We start from the raw sequence: 21,344 nt of genomic DNA on the forward strand, positions 1-21,344 counted from the left end.
GGACCTCGGCCGTCCGCCCTGTCCCCATCCTCCGCCCCAGCTCTCAACCCCTTGCCCCCCTTCCTCCCTCTCCTGCGCTCCCCAGCCCCTCGGCACCCCGACCCCCGCCCCAGCCCAGCCCCTCCGCGCTCGGCCCTGGACAGGGCCCGGCCCCTGGGGGATCTCGCGCCTGCCCGGCTGTGCGGTGACCCTGCGGCCGCCCGGCTCTGTCTCCGCCCGCGCGGCCACCTCGCGCAGGTCGCGTCCTCGGCCCGGGCCTGGCGTCGCGTCTGGCTTGGCCGCTCGCGCTCTCACAGTCAGCTCGGTTCTGAAAGCTCCCCCAGGGCAGCCGGGTTGGGGCTCGGGCCCCCGGAAGGAGCGGGGTGTGGAGCCGGGGCGGATGGGCCGGCCTCTCCTGCGGCCTGGCGGGTGGAGCGGCCCTGCAAGGGCTGGACTGGGTGCCGCACTGGGTTTAGGCTGCGCGCCGCAGGCGGAGGCTGAGCGTCGCCGCATCTCCCAGCCACCCTACTGTTTTTTTGAGGAAGATTAGCCCTGAGCTAACGTCCGCAGCCAATCCTCTTCCACTTTAAATGTGGGACGCCTGCCTCCGCATGGCTTGATAAACCGGTGCATAGGTCCGCTCCGGGGATCCGAACCGGAGAACCCAGGTCACCAAAGCAGAGCGCGCCAAGTTGAGAGCGGGCAGCCTAGGCCGTGGACCTCTGGGAGAGGATGGTGACCCCCTGGCGCTTGTCTGTCAGGGTCTGCTTGTCCCACCTAAGGGGTTTTGAGCTCAGAAAGGAACTCTGCCTTCTAAGACCCCCTGGGTGCTCTCGCAATGCCAGACTCTGTTGGCTTCTGCTTGGCACTTTGCCCAAGCTCATCTCAGCCTATGGGGACACTGGTGAGGGGGGCCCTGAGAGCTTCTGTCAGCGAAGGGCCAGCTGGAGTGACCTGGCTGAAAATGGGCCACTGGAGAGAGTCTCCCAGGAGGGGCGGCTGGGAGGCCTCCTTCTGCACCTCCGCATCTGGCTTCGGGCAGGGGCTCTCCTGGTGAAATTCTTCCCCCTCCTTCTACTCTACCCCCTCACCTACCTGGCTCCTAGTGTCTCCAGCCTCTGGCTCCGCCTGCTTCTGAAAGCCACGGAGACCTCAGGCCCAACATACATCAAACTGGGCCAGTGGGCCAGCACCCGGCGAGATCTCTTCTCGGAGGCTTTCTGTACCCAGTTCTCCAAGCTGCACGTCCGGGTGACCCCCCACCCTTGGACTCACACTGAACACTTCTTGCGGCGGGCGTTTGGGGAGGACTGGGGGCGGGTCCTCTGCTTCGAGAATCAAGAACCTGTGGGTTCAGGCTGTGTGGCCCAAGTGTACAAGGCGCGTGCCAATCCTGCCTTCTTGGAGACTAACAGCATCCAGAGACTTGGCACGGCCTCTAGTCTGCAGCCTTCTTCCGAGGCTGGAGAAGTCGGGGGGCTGAGAGAGCTCTTTGGACACCTGGGGAAGGGGTGGAGGCCTCAAGGAAGTCTTGCTGACCAGTCGTTTCTAGAAAGGCTGCTCCTGCCTAAAGCTGACCTGGTTGGATCAAAGGCAGTCGTGTCTCAGTCTTCGGGGCCTGCCCACCCGCTTGAGCCGGATCACATCATCCCGGTGGCAGTGAAAGTAAGTGCTCTGTTGTCTTCAGCTGGGCCCTTCTCATCTTTAAAATCCTACTGACCCCATGGAGCTGTCCCAGATCAGGAACCCCCCCTTTGCAAATCACTCCACATTGCCTTTCATTGATTTCCATTAGCTTGACCATTGTCTGAGTGCCTATGATGTGTGAGCTGTTTTATTTCTTGGCTTGAGGGAGTGGTGGCATGAGTAGTCTGATAAAAGAAAATGAGGAGGGTTTGGGATTTGCTGCCTTTGTGGGTGGAGGAATCACCATCCAGCTGACCTGCTACGCCGGGGTCAGGGGTGATCAGAGCCAGACTGGGTTAGACATGCTGTGGTGAGCCCAAGACGGTGGCATTCATTCTTACAGAAAGTGGCTTCTTTCTCTCTTCATTTCCAGTCCCCCCTGCCTGGGCTTTATTATTTCTCGTTTCCACACTCTTCCATCCCCATTCAGGATGTCCCCAGGGGGTCTGGCAGACACAAGTAGCAGGTAGCCCAACCCTCGCATTTACCCGCTCTGAAAAAAAACCTCCTAAGGGCGCCTCACTGCAGACCTACTGAATCATACTTACCAAGGGAGGAGGCTGGGCCTGACTTTTCATCAATGCTGCAAATGATTCTCATGATCAGGCACATTTGGGAAACTCTGGGCCAAAATACCCTGACGGTTTCCTCCACTCTGTGGAAGACAAAAGGAGTAGAGACCTGCTGTGTACCAGGAAACATGCCAGTCATGTCAGATGCATTATTTAATCTTTAGTAGACAGTTCAGGTAGGCATTTGTTTCCCTTATCTCTATTTATTTATGCCCCACTCTATTCATAAAGGGATTTGAGGTGGAGGTCGGGCCTATTATCTGCATGTTTTAAAAGGTGGAACATGAGGTGGAGAGAGGTTGACTAGCTTGCCCAGTTTCATACAGGGAATGAGTTGCCTGGCTGGAATTGGAAACCAGAGCTCTTTCCATCCCACTTCAGTGCATCCCTGCTGGAGTTCTGTGACTCTTATTTATCAGGCTTTGGGCTGCCTGACTCAGAGTTACCTGCTCAGTGAAATGCAGATTCCCAGCTCCACTCCCAGAGTAGGTCTTGAGGAGGCCCGGCAGTCCACAGTTTCATTTATGCACGCTAATGTCTGCAAGCCACTGATCTAAACTTAATGTATATGGAAGGAGAAGCCCAGCTATTCTTCGCAGCAAAGCTAAGTGCAATGCAGAGGAGCTGCCCTCAGCATCTCCTCAGGGAAGGCACATGGGAGTGAGGGAGGCAGCAGCATCCTGAGGGCTGGGACCACTTCCCTTTGCTCTGATGAGAAGCCGGCCTGGCTCTTCTCTGATGGTGGGACCTAGCCATGGCTGGGTGAACCTGCCTTCCTGGGCCTTTCTCTGTCTCATTGTTCCTCTTTCCGGCAGGTGTTGCACCCTGGCTTACTCTCGCAGGTGCAGATGGACCTGCTGCTGATGAAGATGGGCAGCCGAGCCCTTGCACTTTTGCCAGGCATCAAGTGGCTTAGCTTGCCTGAGATTGTGGAGGAATTTGAGAAGCTCATGGTTCAACAGGTGACTTCTCCTTCCCTTAGTTGTAAATAGCATCTAACATAGGTCTTGCTGTTAGCAGCTGTTTAGTAAATGCTGAATGAATGAGTAACTTCCCAGTATGTCATGGCTAGTATAGTGTATTAGGGAGGTAATGCTAGCTGATAGAACAAAGAACACTCAAATCTCAGCGGCTTAATGCAACAAGGTTATTTCTTGCCTACATCAAAGTTGCATGCAGGTGAACTGTGGAGAGAGAGGGAGCTCTACTCCACAGTCCTTCAGGGACCCACTTTCCTCCCAAGTTTGGCACTGCCATCTTCCACATGCGTCAACTAGGGTCAGTGTGGAATGGGGAGAGAGACAATGGAGGATCGTGTAAGAGATTTTGTGGCCAGGCCTGGAAGTGAGGAACCTCACTTCTTCCTGGTCCCCAGGTCAGAGCTTTAATCACACGGGCCTGGCAGAACTGCAGGAATGCCTGGGAACTACGGTCTTCCTTAGCGCCTGGGAGGAAAGGGAGATGATTCTGGTGGGACTTAGGGCATTATCTGCACCACAATCAGGCGCTGAACTCCAGGGTGAGGAGAGTAATCAGCGAGGTCACACACTGTGCCTTTGTCCTGCTTTGTTTCCAGGGCTTAGTGAGTAGACAAGGACCTCGTCCCTGTCCAGGACCCCTGTTTAAGGGACACTCGTTTAAGTAGCCAGACTTGGTAGACACACTCTGGGGGCAGTCGGGGCTCCAAATCTACATCTGCACTGGCTCCCTGTTGATGGTGCAGACACTGGCGCTCTCTCAGAAGCAGAGTGCCAAGTCTTCATTTGTGTCCTCGGGTTTAAGGTTTTAAGTCCCATTGTGTTTTAACGTTTAGAAAGCTTTGCTTTGTGCTATGGAGTAGTGTAGTTTCAGGAATAAAAGAAAATTAGAACAGAGAAAGCATCTTCTATTCCAACAACCATCTCGGCATTAATTACTGTCAGTTCTCTACCCAGCTGAGCTTCAGTTCCCCTTATAGAAGTCTGGTAGACATCATGGGGTCCCGTCACATGAAGCTCAAATCTCTATATCTCACCCCATTTTGCCTCAAAAATCAGTTCTTCCTGTTAGCTCTGTCTCTCGTGTCCCAGTCAGTCTGTCAGTAGTCCTGTCACCTTCCCGTGCTTGAAACCTTAGAGTCTGGGTGCATGTATGGGAGCCTTTCTCTCCTCATTCAATTATGGATTCATGTACCATTTATTAAGAACTCTGTTAGAAGCTGGTGAACTAAGAAAACAGTGAGATTCTCCTGTCCATAAGGAATACACAGTAGGCAGGGGGGGCAGACCCGAAACCCCTTGCAAATAGAGTGTGATTAGAGTTAGTCTACAGCTTCAGTTGGGGCTCCAGAGGGGAAGTGGTCATTCCATCGTGAGGGTCAAGGCTCCCTGGGCTTGAGCTGAGTCTCGAAAGGTGGGTGGTGTTTAAGTTGGACCAGATGGGGAAAGAACGTTCCAATCCGAGAGAATAAGGAAGGCAAAGGAGAGGGGGAGGCATCAGGCGGGCTGGGATGTTCAGCACCATACAGATGGGGTGAAGCTACAGGTTGGGGCCGTACAGGAAGTGGAGGCACACTTGATGAACCTGGAGAGAGAAATAGGGGCCAAACCATGACCCACCTTGGGTGTCATCCTAAAGAATTTAGACTTCATCCTGCAGGTAGAAGGGGGACACTAACAGGTTGGAGAGAGGGAAGATGGGGGGTCAGGGAGCCCCCCTAAGATGCCTCTTTCTGGGTTCAGGTGACTGGTTGCAAGTCACCTTGGGACTAGCACTAGGGTGGCAGCAGAATGCATCTGAGAGTGGTTAGGGCTGCAGAGTTGATGTCACTGAGTCACTGATGGGTGTGGAGAGTAAGAGAGAAGGAGTAACCTGCAGTGACACTCAGGTGACTGGGCGTATGGGGGGTGAAAGTAAATACTGTTTAGACATTGAGTTCAAGAGTCTCTGGGCTTTCATGAGGCAACGTCCAGATGTACTTGAATGTAAGCCTGGAGTCTGATAGAGGTGTCTGGATGGGAGATCAAGGTTCTGTGATCAGGAGGTGCTAGCTGAGGACATGAGGGGCTGGAGAGGGAGCGCGAAAGCTGGCGAAGGTCAGGAGCTGCGAGAGCATCAGCATCTGTGGGGCACACTGAGGAGGAGTGGCCGGGAGACCAGACCAAGGAGGAATGGTGGGACAGGCAGGGGGAGAACTGGGCAGGGAAGGCAGGTGCCGAGTGAAGAGCTGTTCAGGAGGAACGCGGTCATCAAGGGCACCAGGACCCGGTGCGCAGAGAGTTAATTAGGATAAAAATGGGATTGGGCCTTTGAGTCTGGCAGTGAAAGGCCTGCCGAGTTTAGGGAGGGCGGTGTCAGTGTGGTGGGGCGGTGGGCAGAGTCAGCCCTGTGAGGGAGGTGGACCTTAATAGAAGGACAGGCTGGAGGGCGGCCTAGCGGAGGGCAGTGGGCTGCCGGAGAGGCAACAAAGCTGAACCCCCGGAGATGGGGAAGGGCTCCCTTGGCTGGGGTGAAGGGGGTGGGCCGAGAAGGAAAAGTAGAGAAGCAGCGAAGGCCAAGTCCTGCAAGGGTGTCTGCTGTCTGTAGCCCAGAGGAGTTCACGTGGAGGTTCGGGACTTCCGGGGAGGCCACTAGTCCCAGGATGCCTGCGCCCGGGCTTCCTGGGGAGTGATGCAGGAGGAGCAGGTGGGGAGGGCAGGTGAACCCCCTGACTTGCTAGCCGTCTGGCGGTTCAGATGTTGCTCCCCCTGTGCCCAGATTACCCCCTTGTCCTTTCTCTCCATTTCCCTGTAGATCGACCTACGTTATGAAGCTCGGAATCTAGAACACTTCCAGTGCAACTTCCTGAATGTGAATTCTGTCAGATTCCCCACCCCTCTGCGTCCCTTTGTCACCAGGGATGTCTTGGTGGAAACATATGAAGTAAGAGAGCTTCCCCTGCTGTGCCTTTCACTCACAGCTAGACCGTCTCACTCCACATGCTCCATCCAAAAGCTTTAGTCTGAAAAGACAAAAGCCAAGAGAGCATGTGATCACTGTGTGTAAACGGAGAGGACTTTACTGGCATATGGCACAAGGGTGGGAGGGAGCATCGCCAGGTGGCTGAGACCCTGGACACGGCTTCAGACTTTCTGGATTTGAAAATCTGCTCTGCCACTTTATTAGCTGGGTGACTTCAGTTTCCTCAAGTGTAACTGTGGGCAACCATTCCTGCTTCATAGGGTTGTCCCAGGAGTCAATGACACATTGAATGCAAAATGCCCTCAGCACCCAGTTTGCACAGAGAAAGTGCTCAACAAGTATTTGTGTCATGTCATTGCCTAGCTGTCTCCTGGTCCCGCTTCCTTCATAAAAAGATGGTAGTATGAGATACAGGAAAGTGATGTGAATGACTTGATGTTACTAGCTGTGTGACCTTGAACAAGTTACTTAAACTCTCTGGGCTTTAGTTGTTGTTTTTGTTAATTTGGGATAACAAGATCTATCTCAAAGGGCTGCTATGACAATTAACTAACTAACTTATATGAAATGCTTTTTTACTAGCTCCCCTTTCTTCTCTCTTCCCTTTCTTTTTCTTTTCTATTTTCCTGCTCAAGGTCACAGAGCTCATTCATGTCCCTATTGGCTGATTCTTTTTTTTTTTTTTTAAATTGAGTTAATGATAGGTTACAATCTTGTGAAATTTCAGTTGTACATTAATGTTTGTCATTCGTGTTGTAGGTGCACCACTTCACCCTTTGTGCCCACCCCCCACCCCACCTTTCCCCTGGTATCCACTAAACTGTTCTTAGTCCATAATTTTAAATTCCTCATATGAGTGGAGTCATGCACAGATTATCCTTCTCTAGCTGGCTTATTTCACTTAACATAATTCCCTCAAGGTTCATCCATGTTATTGCAAATGGAATGATTTTGTTCTGTTTTGCAGCTGAGTAGTATTCCATTGTATATATGTACCACATCTTCTTTATCCATTCGTCTGTTGATGGGCACTTAGGTTGCTTCCATGTCTTGGCTATTGTAAATAATGCTGCAATGAACATTGGGGTGCATAGGACTTTTGGGATTGCTGACTTCAGGCTCTTTGGATAAATACCCAGTAGTGGGATGGCTGGATCATATGGTAGTTCTATTTTTAATTTTTGAGGAATCTCCATACTGTTTTCCGTAGTGGCTGCACCAGTTTGCATTCCCACCAGCAGTGTACGAGGGTTCCTTTTTCTCCACAACCTCTCCAACATTTGTTACTATTAGTTTTAGATATTTTTGTCATTCTAACGGGTGTAAGGTGATATCTTAGTGTAGTTTTGATTTGCATTTCCATGATGATCAGCGATGATGAGCATCTTTTCATGTGCCTATTGGCCATCTGTATATATTCTTTGGAGAAATGTCTGTTCATGTCTCCAGCCCAGTTTTTGATTGGGTTGTTTGATTTTTTGTTGTTGAGTTGTGAGAGTTCTTTATATATTATGGATATTAAGCCTTTGTCAGATATATGACTTGCAAATATTTTTTCCCAGTTAGTGGGTTGTTTTTTTGTTTCAATCCTGTTTTCATTTGCCTTGAAGAAGCTCTTTAGTCTGATGAAGTCCCATTTGTTTATTCTTTCTATTGTTTCCCTTCTCTGAGAAGGCATGGTATCCGAAAATATCCTTTTAATACTGATGTCAAAGAGTGTACTGCCTACGTTTTCTTCCAGAAGCCTTATGGTTTCAGGTCTCACCTTTAGGTCTTTGATCCGTTTTGAGTTTATTTTGGTGAATGGTGAAAAAGAATGGTCAATTTTCATTCTTCTACATGTGGCTTTCCAGTTTTCCCAGCACCATTTGTTGAAAAGACTTTCTTTTCTCCATTGTATGCCCTCAGCTCCTTTGTCAAAGATAAGCTGTCCATAGATGTGTGGTTTTATTTCTGGGCTTTCAATTCTGTTCCGTTGATCTGTGCACCTGTTTTTGTACCAGTACCATCCTATTGGCTGATTCTTGACCAGAAACTAGCTCTCCCAGGGCCTGATCCCATCCTTTCCGATGACATTACAACATCCCTTACCTGTGGGTGGCAGAGCCAACAGGTTTCCTCCCTAATAAACCAAAGGACTTGTTTCCTTTGAGAAGTGTTGAAGGTAAATGTAAGAAGGTTAAAATCAACATGTAGCTGACAGATTCACAGAGTTCTAAGAAAGGAAGAACTCTTTGGGTCACTTCCCAATTGATGGGAAGGCAACGCTGATGCGTCACTTGGGGATAAGGAGCAGGGCTGTCCCAGTAAGGTTGTGTCCTTCCTGATCCTCTTAAAGGAGAGCGTGCCTGTGTCCAGTTACCAGCAGGCAGGGATTCCTGGTGACTTGAAGAAGAAGATTGCACGGCTGGGGATCAACATGCTCCTGAAGATGGTGAGCTCATGGGCTCGGAGAGGGTGCTCAAGCCCAGCATGTGGTCAAATTGCATGTGGGGAGATGGTGGGGACACTGCTTGGCTGTCGAGGGCAGCAAGCAGGCAGCCATGTTGAGCTCTAGAAATAGCTGAGCCCACCAAAAGGCCCATTCATTTCTGAGCTTCTGTTAAATGCTTTCTCAGTGGCATGCACTTTGTCACGCGCCCGGTGCTGTGGGCAGAGTGGTGAGCGAGACCCAGGCCCGGCCCAAGCTACCTACAGCTTAGACAAACAGCCAAAGACAACAGCCATGGGAAATGCCCCTTCATTCATTCGTTCAGCAAGTCCTTACTGAGCACCTGCTGTGTGCCAGGCACTGAATTAAGAGCTGGCTTTAGAGTAGTGAGCAAAACAGACACGATTACAATGTTCACAGAGCTACCATTCAGTGGGAAGACAGGCCACAATAAGTAAAGGAGATAGAGGGTCAGTACAGACACCAAAGTGTCACTCAGAAGGGGCCCATCCTAGCCCGGGGATCTATTTAGGAAGTGGCTGCCTTTCAATTGGGATGTGAAGGAAGTCTAGGTGTCACCTTCAAAATTGATTGAGATTGTCTAGGGATTGCAAAGAGATTTTCTAGGGTCTGAGGTCTTCCTGGTGGTTGGCACGGAAGAGAGTGGTTGCGGGATGGCTTGCCGGGTCCAGGCTGGAAAGAGAGGATGAGTGCCCAGGTCTGGAGGGTGAAGAATCGGGGTAAGAGGGAACTGGCTGTGTGGTCAGAGAGTGGGAGGAAAGAACTGATGTGACCGAGGTGGGCTGTGAGGGCTGAGGCAGGTGGCAAAAGTGGGACAGAGATGAGAACAGGAGCTCAGAGCAGGATGGTGGTGTGGTGCAAGCTGATACCACGCATGGGGGTGGCTGTGAGCCAGATGCTCTTGTGGCGAGGGCTCAGGGTGACAGAAGTGACAGTGGTTGAGTGGCCCCAACTCCACCTCTAGCCCCAGGGTCCGTGGGTGTGACAGTCAGCAGTCCCCACCTGAGGGGCTCCCGGAGAAGCGGGTTGTCTTGGGAGAACCAGGTTCCCACTAAGTCAGTGTGGTGGAAGCTCAGTGGGGAGAGGACTTTGTCCCCAGTAACAGGGCTCTGGGGGCACCATGTGCTGGAGGGGAGGGCACAGTGGAGAGTGGCCAGGGGAGAAGCAGCATTAAGCACCCAGCAGTGGGGAGATCAGGAGGGTCTTCCAGCTCGTGGGATCAAGGATGGGGGTGTACGCCCAGGGGCTGAACTGGCAGCAAGGGGCCAGGAGGTTCGGTCCCAGGGTCAGGGATCAGCCAGCCTTTGGTGACCACATCCTGCAGGTGCACAGGCCCTGGCTTCCCCAGTTCCCTGGACTTTCATCGGGGTAGCAGCCTCCCTTAACCTCCAGCAAAGCCAGAATCTGGACTGGGAAGGTCTCTTCTGTGGCCTGGGTGTGTGGCCTGCATCCAGGAGGAGGAGGGGTTCTATGTTAGCCAGAGGAGTCCCCTGAGAGCCGTTCCGCCTGCAGCTGGTCTGCACTTACCTCCAGGTCTCTCCTTCCCCTTACAGAAGGATGGCTGGTGGCTTCTCTGACCATGGAAATGACCCTTCACAGCAGGCAGATTCCTGTTCCACAAAGTCACGCCTGACTTCCCCTCCCTCACAGTCCCTGGGGCTTTCTTTCCTGCTTAGCAGGTTCAAAGGCATTTCTCTCAGCCCCGCCCCCCCATTCTGTGTGCCAGTACGCGGTTGTCAGTATCACTGTTAGATTTCACTATGTGGACCGACAGAGGTAATGGAGGGGAAGTCTGATTTATGGAAAGTTTCTAAAGAAAGGTAGTTCCATGAACTTTAAGAACAGAGAGGTTTGGGAAAAATCTTTAAACAGTAAGTAGATAATTATTTTTTAACTTTAATATTAATTGCTCAAATCATAGAGTAAAAATAAGTCTTTTGAAACAGTTTGGTCTTTGATTTTTTATGTTCCCTGGTATTTTTTTTTTTTTTTTTTTTGGTGAGGGAGATTAGTCTTGAGCTAACATCTGTGCCAGTCTTCCTCTATTTTGTATGTGGGACACCACCATAGCATGGATTGATGAGTGGTGTGTAGGTCCACGCCCAGGATCTGGGCCCATGAACCCCAGGGTGCTGAAGTTTAGTGCGCGAACTTAACCACTGTGCCACCAGGCCTGCCCCCCTTATAATTTTTTTTAATGCTCTTTACCTTGAAAATTACTTTTCTCTTGAAAACGTCAAGCTAGCCTGACCCTGTACAAATTCTGAATTGATGACATCAAGCAATGTGGCTTTGTAAAACGCACCCCTCTCTGCCATTGTAATCAATCGCTGGGAACTTACCATCACCCTGGAAGCTTTTCCCGCGTATGGCTTTGTGGTGATGGGGTGGTGAGGGCTGACTTGGCCTTGAAGATCGCTGATCTCTTTCCAGATATTTGTGGACAACTTCGTCCACGCCGACCTTCACCCTGGGAACATCCTGGTCCAGGGTGCCGACGGTCTTTCCAAGAGCCAAGAGGCAGGGCTGCAGCAGGTGGATGTCTGCGACACGCTGGTGGTGGCCATGACGCCTGCGCCGTGCCCGCTGCGTCTGGTGCTGCTGGACGCTGGCATTGTGGCCGAGCTGCAGGCTGCCGACCTGAGGAACTTCCGGGCGGTTTTCATGGCCGTGGCATTGGGGCAGGTGAGACCTGCTGGGCTCTCGGGAGCTGGGCCCAAATCTTTCAGGCTTTTGGGAACTGCAGGGCTCCTCAGCTTTCCTCGTTCTTGTCGATGTCTGCATTTGCCAAGGGTGCTCCTGATGGGAACGGGCAGAGCAGAGCGAGGGAGGTGGGTGAGGGGAAGGAGAGGAAATGAAGCCGCCTGAGGGGTCTCTAGTAAGAGTGCTGGTGCCCATGTCTGAGGTCAGGTCTGAGCGGCTTGTGACGAGGGCAAGAAATGCCTCCTTCCCAAATGCTGTGGGGTGCTGGTAGTTTCTCTTCTTCAGCAAGAGTTACAGGTACTAGGAAGGCTGGCTTCTTGACTGAATAGCAGCTGTCCCCAGTCTGTGCCCTTTGCTGGGAGACAGAGGGTTGAGAGAACTCGTTCTTCAAGTGCAGGAAGACACGTCAGCATCTCTGGTGTCTGGGAGCGTGAGTGGTTGTTAACCCCACATCCCGAGACTCCCAGGGGCTCCAGTGGTTGGGGATTAGTTTTTAGAGAAACAGATTCAGTAAAGCCTCTGCTGAGTCCATCTAAAGTGATACATCAGGGGTGACAAGGAACAAACCCTCTGGCCGGCTGGTGCAGAATTCTCCAGCAAGAAAGACTCTGGGAAAGAGCAAGCTGCTTAAAAAAAAAAAAAAAAAAAAAAAGGCAATTCAGGGGAGTCCCTGCTTCAGAGGCTTCCGAGGGGGCAATCCAAAATCTTGAGCCCGAGCCAGTTTGAAAGTGTCTCCTGGGTGAAGTTTAATCACCAAGGAAGAGCCTGGCTCCTGGGGCGGTGCTGCAGGAGGTGACAGGCAGCAGCAGTGACCACAGGGTGGGGTGGTGCTCGGGGAGACCACGGTGGCCTTGGTCAGAGGGCCTTCTGGGCAGAGGAGGAGCAAGAAGGCTGGAGCGCAGAGGCTCGGTCAGCTGTGAGGAGGGACTTCTGCTTGGGCAGGAGGAGAGCCCACGAGGAGAGCAGGTTCTGGTGGCTCTAGGGCCAGGCCAGTTGGTCAGCATGCCGCATGGAGCACAAGCAGCAGGACGCTGGCTCTGCCGCTGTGCCCCGTGTGGTCCCGGGGGTGAAGGAGATGAGCACAGCTCCTCACCCTGACTGTGCTAAGCACAGGTGGGGGTCCGCCGACCAAGAGAGACCTGGAAAGACTGTGGTGGGTTACCAGGTATTCTGGAGGGGGAGAATCACAAAAGGATGGGTGGCCAAAAGCAGGATGGTAGAAAAATTACGGTGGAAGCAACAAGGATATGAAGAAGTCTGGGCAGAGCATCTAGTTTTATACCCTCCCAACTCTCCCAAGTTGCTTTTCTTTTGCATCTTCCAGGGCCAAAGAGTGGCTGAGCTCATCCTGCATCACGCGCGGGCCAGCGAGTGCAGGGATGTGGAGGGATTCAAGGCCGAGATGGCCACGCTGGTGACCCAGGCCAGGAAGGACACCATCACCCTGGAAAAGGTGAGCAAGCCACTCGAGGGGCAGGGGCCTTGGGGTGTGCACTGCCCTCGCCTCGGACAGAGCAAACCCCAGGTCTGAGGGAGACTTCTTTATGGGGAGAGGTCTCGAGGGTTTGAGTTTTAAGGCAGATAAAGAATAAACCTCTTCCTCTGCCCACATCTTCTAGGTACAAGGAGGCCCATTGAATCCTGGCTCTCAACAGTGGCTCCTTGACCAGGTTCTGCAGGGCGGCTGCTGGGGCAGTGACATTTCTATGCCACAACCCCTCCCTGTCTGGGGTGTAGCTGTTCTGCTGCTTCATCTGGAGCTCAGCCCAGCATGGAGGGAGGGAGGACTGAGGCCCCTGAGCAGCCAAAGGACATACCTAATGTTCATGACCTTTACTGAGGCCTGAACCAGTGTCCACTTTGTATTTTACACACAGTTCTAACAAACTTGACTGGTTTTTCCCCAAGTTCATGTTCTACACTCGCAGGAGTGAGTCAGAACAAGGAGGCACCCACTGGCAGTGAGGAGAGGCAGCTGGCACACAGCTCTGCTGACCTTACTTGTCCAGATGTGGGCTGTGTGCTGGGAGTGAGGGGGGTGACGGGCCTCTAGGCCTGTCCTCCTGAAGGGGTCTTGGAACTCAGTCTCAAGGGGCGAGTCGGGCTTGTGTGAGCGTAGTCCTTTCTGGAGCTCATTGGAAATCCCTTTCCTCCTGGCTGGCTGGCTGGTGTGGGTGTGTGTGTGAGAGAGGGGGTGAGTGTGGGTGTGGGTGGTGGGACAGGGGGGCGGGACAGGGGCCTGGGAGGGAGAGAAGCGGTCCCTCTGCAGACCCTGTAGTCGGCTTTCTTCTGTTTTCTAGCTTCAAGTTTCCAGCCTTCTCTCCAATGTCTTTAAGTTACTGATGACTCACAAGGTGAGGCCCCAGGTGGAGCTGAGCCTCCTGCCCGGTGAGGCTGGAGGTGGGGTCTCCAGGGAGCCAGTGGTGGGCACAGGGTGGTGAGAGGTACTCCCCTTCAGGAGATCTCATTTTCGCACCACTCCATTTGCATGAAGAGTGCTGTTTCTGTCTCCTGACATGGGAATAGCAGAGTCTTTCCTTCGTCACACTGTTAGTCTCTGTCATTTTATGCTGTCTAAGGATCTGTGACTCCACTTAAAGTGATACATCAGGGGTGACAAGAACAAACCCTCTGGCCGGCTGGTGCAGAATTCTCCACCAGAACTCTTAACTATGGAAAAATGGATTAACAAATGTAGAAAAGGTCTGACTCCCGCCTTTTCCTTCCCCAGCTCACATTAATGGCACCTGGTATTAACGTGTCAGACTCAGGCAGCTCTCTCCTGCATGGCGTAAAGTCCTGGGGTTGGGGGGCCCCAAAGGGAGGTGCCTCTTGTCCCGGTGCATTCAGAGGCCCCTGTGGGGCTGTCCTAGCCTCTGCCTCCTGCCCCCTGTCCTTTGGAAGGAGGTGGCCTCATAGTGTATCACCTTGGCCGTGGCCCCAGCTTTGTCTCCTGGTGATGGAGTGTGGTCTTGGGCCACTCTTCAAAGTACAGCTGCCAGCCGGGGGGTACTGTATTGACGGTGGGGAAGGGAAGATTCTCGTCCGAAGGCCTTTCCTGTCTTTTCTCTTGAGGTCCTGCAATCTGATAATGAGACACCCACGGAGAAGGCAGCCATTTGGCAAGGATCATAACATAGAATTAAGAGTCAGACAGCTGTCTAGTCCAGTGCCTTCATCTTACAGAAGGTGCAGTGGAGGCACGGCAGTCAGCTCATCGGGTGGGGTCAGGCTTCAGAGGCAGAGCCAGGAGTTGACATGTGACCCAGGTCACTCAGTCCACTGCTCCTTCTGCTGCTCCAAAACCACTCCATGGTAGCCATGTGCTTGGGACAAACAGACACACAGACTAAGGGACTCACTGAGTATGCTGCGGACACGTGTTGACCACAGCGACAGCTAGCATGCCTGGGAAGCCAACTCCCCCGGGAGCTGCCGTGCTGGGGGCTTTCCATCCGTTTCTCACTGAAATCTCAGGACAGTCCCATGGGCGGTATGATCCCCATTGTATTATCCTCACCTGGAGACGGGGGCACAGAGAGGTTAAGTAACTCCCCAGGTCCCACCCACAGTGCCTGGTGGAGCCAAGGTCTGTCTCTCTGACCTAGGGTTAGATTTGTTGGAATTTTTGTTTGTTTTTAGTTTTTGGTGAAAAACTTGATGCTTTCCAAAACTTTTGACAAGTTCTATTTTAAAAACAATTTAAATACCACCTTAGGATTGGAGAAAGCTTTAGTCATCGCTAGGAAGTTGTCTTAGGGAGAACTCGGAATGAACAGACACTCCTGGGAGTTCAGTTTACAGGATGTGGAGCAGGGGGCTGAGGCTCACATCCAGCTCCTTTGCCCACCCACTGTGACCTGCGCGAGCCTCTCCAAGCCCACAGGGCCACTATGAGGGCCACCTGAGGCCATGACGATAGTAATCACAGCAAAGCGCCATGAGCTCTCTATGTGCTCAGTGGTACCTAATTTAGCTACATAACATCTATCACTATCCACTTTAATCCCAGCATTCCTCAAGGCAAGCACCAATGCCAGAAGACCAAGCAACTTGCCCTCGGCCACATGGTCCCCGTGGCAGTGCCAGGACCCCGTGCCAGTGGGCTGACCACGCAGCCCCCAGTCCTCACTGTCTGTTCTCCTGCCTCCTGTGTTCTTCCTCTGCACACAGCCTTCCTTACACACAGTGTGGGACACACGGTTAAGAGCTCCTTGAAGTTTCTGTTGTCATTGTTATTCCCAGGATGGAAGAGCTGGCCTAGGACAGCTGTTGTATTCTAAGCACTTCACCAGGCACTTAATTTTTTTTTTTTAAAGATTTTATTTTTCCTTTTTCTCCCAAAGCCCCCTGGTACATAGTTGTTTTATTTTTAGTTGTGGGTCCTTCTAGTTGTGGCATGTGGGATGCCGCCTCAGCACCGCTTGACGAGTGGTGCCATGTCCGTGCCCAGGATTAAAAAAATGTTTAAAAAACTTTAATTGTGGCAAAAAGTTATATAAAATTTACCCCCAACCATCTCTAAGTGCATAGTTCAGCAGTGTCAACTATATTCACTTTGTTGTGTCACAGATTTCTAGAACTTTCTCATCTTGCAAAACTGAAACTCTAAACCCATTGAAGTTAACTCCCAAATTCTCCCTCTGCCCCGTCCCTGGCAACCCCCATTCTTCTTTCTGCTTCCATCATTTTGACTATCCAGATATCCTGTATAAGTAGAATCATACAGTATTTGTCCTTTTGTGACTGGCTTATTTCACTCAATGTAATGTCCTCAAGGTTCATCCATGTTGTAGCCTGTGACAGGATTGCCTTCTTTTTGAAGACTGAATAATATTCCACTATACGCATCCATCCATGGCCATTTGGGCCCCTTCTATCTCTTGGCTATTGTGAATCATGCTGCAGTGAAAATAGGTGTGCAAATCTCTCTTCAAGGTCCCGCTTTGACTTCTTCTGGAATATATATATATACCCAGAAGTGGGATTGCTGGATCTTAGGGTGTTTTTTTAAGTTCTTGAGGAACCACCATCCTGTTTTCCTTAGCAGCCGTGCCATTTTACATTCATGTCAGCTGTATACAAGGGTTCCTATTCTCTACATCCTCCCCAACACTTGGTATTTTCTACTTTTTTTATAATGGTCATCTTAATGAGTGTGAGGTGATATCTCATTGTGATTTTGATTGCATTTCTCTAAGGATTAGTGATGTTCAGCATCTTTTCATATGCTTGTTGGCCATTTGTGTATCTTCTTAGGAGAAATGTCTATTCAGGTGGCACTTAATTTTTTAATAAAACATTCGACAGAAAAATAGAAGTAGAAAGAATACAACAAACCTGAAGAACTCACCACTCAGCTTAAGAATGAAAGCATTCCCAATAACATCGAAGCCTAGGTCCCCACCCCCGACCCCACCCTCACCCCTGAACAGAGCATGGTGCCTCAGGGTCCTCTGTCCACCCCCTCAAGTCCCAGCTCCAAGTGCCCGAGCTGCTCCCAGGAGCCTGCTGCTTTCTCCTGATCAGCCCGTCTGACCCTCCAGATGGCTCTCCAGGCCTTAACAGAGACAGATACTCTTTCATTTTAAGAATGATTATTACCCCGTGAGTCAACCTTCCATTTCCTGACCTTCTGTCCCCTTGGGAACAGATTCTTGTTCTTCTAGGTTCAAATCCTGGCTCTACTCATCCTCACCCAGCGGCCTTGAGCAAATGACTTAACCACCCTGAGCCTCAGCTTCCTTATCTATAGAATAAGGAAAATGATAGTACTTTTGAGGATTAACTGAGTAATCAATGTAAAGTGCTATTACTCTTAACCCAGCTCCAAAGGGGAGAAGCGCTGCCATGTAAGAGCAAAGCCAGTTGTGTGGGGTCTATTAGAAAAGGCTACAGTAGATTTTGAAGAATGACCCTTATTTAGATTTATAGTTTCTGATATATCTGTGAAACTATTTTAATTATTTTTAAGTCATTCATACACACACATACACTCCTAGAAAAGTACACACCGCATCCCCCAGGTTTTCCCTTCATATTTCTAGTAGAAGGAGGTTGGTGAGTCGATGAGATGCAGGGAAATGATGAGGTAGGGAAAAGAATGTCAGGTAGACAGTAAAAAGCACATGGGCAGGTACAAGAGGCCGAGGGGACAGTGACATGGGTACCCAGGATACTCTCTGTATCATTGGGCTGCGGAAAGAACCACTGTTTTTCTGTTTCAGGTAAAGCTTGAGAGCAACTTTGCCTCAATTGTGTTTGCCATCATGGTGTTGGAGGGGCTTGGCCGGTCGCTGGACCCCAAACTGGACATCCTGGAGGCAGCAAAGCCCTTCCTTCTGAAAGGACCAGCGTCCTCCCGCTGATGGCAGCGGCGTGGGTGGCGTGGGCCTCTGTCTCAGGACTGGAGGCCGCTCCCAGTGGCCTCTCCCGTGGCAGCTGGAATGTGTTAAAATTGGGATGCGTGGAGGGCATACCAGTGCCTTTCACTCTGGTTCGGGTTGAGGCATCTGTTTTTAAAGCTTTGGGTTATTTGAGGAAGTAAAGCGAGGGAAGGGTCCTATCCATTCAGTCATCAAAGCTGCTCCTGGTGTCAGGGAGACTGTAATTCAGGGATAATGTTCTGTGGAGGAGGACGAATAAACTTCGTTATTTTGTTTTCTTGTTTTTTCTCTTCTCTTCCTAACCCTCTCCACTCCCTGATCAGGTGGGTCCTGCTGGTCATTCCCAGACTCTGATATCTAGGTTAGAAAATGTCACAGAATCCTGTAGACCCATGGCTTCCAAATGTTTTTGATTATCTACCCTATTGGTAAATAGTTGAACATAGGGGCTGGCCTGGCGGTGCAGTGGTTAAGTTCACATGCTCTGCTTCAGCGGCCCTGGGTTCACTGGTTTGGATCCTGGGCACGGACCTACACACCACTTATCAAGCCATGCTATAGCAGGTGTCCCACATACAAAATAGAGGAAGATGGGCATGGATGTTAGCTCAGGGCCAGTCTTCCTCAGCAAAAAAAGAGAAGGACTGATGGCAGATATTAGCTCAAGGCTAATCTTCCTCAAAAAAAAAAAAGTAAAATAGTTGAATATATTTATATATACGTGCACATATATAATTTGTCTATAAGTTTTATACAGTTGGTACACCACTAGCAAATCTCTGGAGACACAATATACACTTAGAGCAAATGCCACTGTACTTCACATTATCTTCTTGATAATTTTTAATATTTTTTGTCAACCTCTTGCTAAATTTTATTACAAGGTAAAAAAACCCCAACAATGATTAATTGGTCGACAAACTAGGGACAGGAGCAGAATCAGCTCCGCCATTTTCTTAAAGTTCTGTGCTTGCACATTGTCGTTCAGATTGCAGTTTCTCTGAGCAATGCTCAGGCCCTTGTCTGTTTATCCAGGGTCAATTTTGGTTAATATTAATATATACGTAATATAATCAGTCCTGTTAGCTGGGGCTTGAACCCTACAGCAGCACCCAGTGACGCTCCAGCAGTGTATTAAGGGGTGGCAGCCGCGGCCTGCCGCTCTGTGCTGGGCCCACCCCTGGACCGTTCTCTCAAAGCTGACCTGATGTGTGGCCGGCCCACATGGACTGAGAGGCTTCCAGGTCACATTGTAGAGTGGATATTGGTAAAGATTAGTTTCTTATTTTTCTGGATAAAAATAGTATTTTCTCCCATATCCCAGAGGATTCTCTTGCTCATTTTGGAGACCAACGACTCTAGACAGTGAGTGGACAGTCAAGCCTTTCTGCTCTCTGAAAGTCCTGCTCTGGCCACAGGGCTAGATTCCTCCATTCTTTCCGTCTCAAGGATAAAGTTCCTCATTTCTGTCCTACAGGGAGCAATTGAGGTTTAGGTGGACAGAGATTCCTTCGGGACAGACTTTTTCAGAGGGGTGGAGATGTTATTTCTACTTCCCAGGTCTTGAGGGAAGAGCATTCTAGTCAGGTAGTGAAAGGGCGCAGTGGCTCCAAGGTGGCTGGGAGTGGGCAGTGGCACTGCTTAGCTCCCTTGTCATGGGCACACAGCCAGACACATGGCTCCTCGTGCCAAGTGCACATACACTTACCCTGTGGGGTGAGAGAGGGGCACAAACACAGAGCAGGCGCTTCCCTGAGCTTACACCAGCGCCACAGAGCCTTTCCTTAAAGCCAATGGATTTCATCAAGCCATTTGTGGCACGTATTAGTCATCTATTAGTGCATACAAACTATTGCAAAACTTAGTGGCTTAGAACAACATTTACTACACAGTGTCTGCAGGTGAGAGATCTGGGTGCAGCTTAGCTGGGCCCGCCGCTCAGGGTCTTGCACAGGCTGCAGACATCCTGAGGCTCCACTGCGGTGGGTCTGATCCCAAGCTCACTCATGATTCAGTTCCCCGTGGGCCGTTGGACCGAGGGCCTCAGTTCCTTAGGAGCTGTTACAGCATCAACAGAAAACAAAGAGGCTGCATTGAAGAGGAAAAAATGGTTAATGGGTGTGCTTTAATATAGGTAACTTGTTGATTTTTAAAATAAGTTATCTTAAAATGCTGAATTTGTTTTATAATTTTCTTAAGGAGAAAAGGCTACCTCCTTGGGTATAAGTGGATGAAATGGCGGGACAGCATTTCCCCCGAGGAGAGATCACAGCTCAATCCCCTCTAATGTGGAAAGTACAAGGTTGGTTTCTGTGTTACTAAAACCACTGGAAAGAAGAGTTCCCTTCTTTCTAAGACTCATGGGGAAAGGGAGATCCAGCAAGCCTTTAAAAGTAGGAAATTAAATAAATACCAAGTTGAGTGGATAAAAGTGGTGTTTTCCCTCATTCTCTTGCCTTGTTAGGGCTGGGCATCCTTTCCCTCACCTTCTAAACTGCATCCATTCACACAGGGTGCTTGCAGGAGCACCAAAGAGGGCCATGAGGCAACCCGTAAAGGCAGTGAGGGATTTCTGCCCTCGGAGTTCTTAGAACCTGTTGGCAAAAGAAATATGCATCCTTGTCACAAAGTTAAAAGAGTTTACTGATTGGGACCATGAACTTTTTATAGTAAAAAGTCAGAATTTGTGATGCAAAACAAAAGAGCTAAGGACCTTACAAATGATCTAAGATGATTATTGCTTTAAATGCAGGCAAGCATTGAAGTTAAACCTTTTTCATTTTGTAATTCAGCAAGAAAGATTAGGATGAGTGAATTTTAGTTCACCCAAATAGCTTTTGCTCCCAGGAAAGGAAAGTTTAACAAAGGAATAAAAATTTCCTGAGTACATGCTGTGGGCCAGGTACTCTCTTAAATGACACCTCCGATGAGGGGCATTGATGCTCAGAGAAGTAAAGTGACTTGTGCGAATTCACAGAGCAGAGCTGAGGTCTGAACTCCAGATCTTCAGACTCCCAAGTGCTATGCTCTTCTTGGTTTAAGCTGTGCTTTTTGTATGTATGCACAGAAAAATGCTTGGAACAATGCTTGGATCATAGCATTGTTTTTTGTTAGGAGTAAGGCAGCTGTGGAGATTGGGCAGCGAGCTCCCAAGGAAGGACAGAAAGCCCTCTCCTCTCACTTCATGAACTTCCTATCATAGTGTTTGGTACATGTCACCAGAAGGGGTAAGTGGTGAAGGGTAGCCTAGAGAAAGCCACGCTGGTGCATATCAACTGGAAAGTCAGCTTTCATCCAGAAAACAGTAGATTCTTTCCTCTAACTTATATACTTAGAAGTTAGGAGGGCAAGAGAAGAGGGGGAGAGAGTCCTACAAGGCCAGAGGGTCAATCAAGAGGCTGTTCACAAGGGCACGAGGTAGTTAGGCAATCACAACCTTCCGCTGGCCTCTCACCAGGGAGAGAGGGTTCCCGTTACAGAGCATGTGGCTGCCCATATCTTGGCACAGGAGTAAGCCTTATCAGTTATATTCAATGCACTCAAATCCCTAAATTCAGGGCTGCATTTCTCTCCATAAATATCCTATTTTTCACACTTGTGACTCTGATTGTGAGGTCTTCAGTGCTT

The 21,344-nt window shown here is 50.3% G+C and overlaps 1 protein-coding gene across 4 annotated transcripts; it reads left to right on the top strand.

Annotated features, from left to right (window-relative positions):
• The first annotated feature begins 57 nt into the window (after positions 1 to 57).
• On the top strand, positions 58 to 17,994 carry ADCK2 (aarF domain containing kinase 2). Of its 4 annotated transcripts, XM_046670047.1 has the most exons (8): positions 100 to 1,644; positions 3,053 to 3,199; positions 6,009 to 6,137; positions 8,515 to 8,610; positions 11,062 to 11,313; positions 12,656 to 12,784; positions 13,632 to 13,685; positions 17,559 to 17,994. In XM_046670047.1, exons 1-8 carry the CDS (start codon positions 712 to 714, stop codon positions 17,697 to 17,699), a joined length of 1,881 nt encoding a protein of 626 aa, XP_046526003.1. In that variant the 5' UTR covers positions 100 to 711; the 3' UTR covers positions 17,700 to 17,994. The 4 variants fall into 4 exon arrangements, with proteins under 4 accessions (XP_046526006.1, XP_046526002.1, XP_046526004.1 ...); XM_046670046.1 differs by lacking the exons at positions 13,632 to 13,685; positions 17,559 to 17,994 and adding an exon at positions 12,951 to 13,537 and having other exon boundaries at positions 79 to 1,644; XM_046670048.1 differs by lacking the exon at positions 13,632 to 13,685 and having other exon boundaries at positions 95 to 1,644.
• Positions 17,995 to 21,344: the final 3,350 nt, after the last annotated feature.

Source organism: Equus quagga, chromosome 8 (assembly GCF_021613505.1).
Source record: "Equus quagga isolate Etosha38 chromosome 8, UCLA_HA_Equagga_1.0, whole genome shotgun sequence".
NCBI classification, from domain to species: domain Eukaryota; kingdom Metazoa; phylum Chordata; class Mammalia; order Perissodactyla; family Equidae; genus Equus; species Equus quagga.

What these genes read in the sequence shown, in the direction of transcription:
- ADCK2 (XM_046670046.1), top strand. Translation starts at nt 712, where the DNA reads ATGGTGACCCCCTGGCGCTTGTCTGTCAGGGTCTGCTTGTCCCACCTA. An exon ending in TCAACATGCTCCTGAAGATG is followed by an intron (nt 8,611 to 11,061) that starts GTGAGCTCATGG and finishes ATCTCTTTCCAG; the next exon opens with ATATTTGTGGACAACTTCGT. An exon ending in TGGCCGTGGCATTGGGGCAG is followed by an intron (nt 11,314 to 12,655) that starts GTGAGACCTGCT and finishes TGCATCTTCCAG; the next exon opens with GGCCAAAGAGTGGCTGAGCT.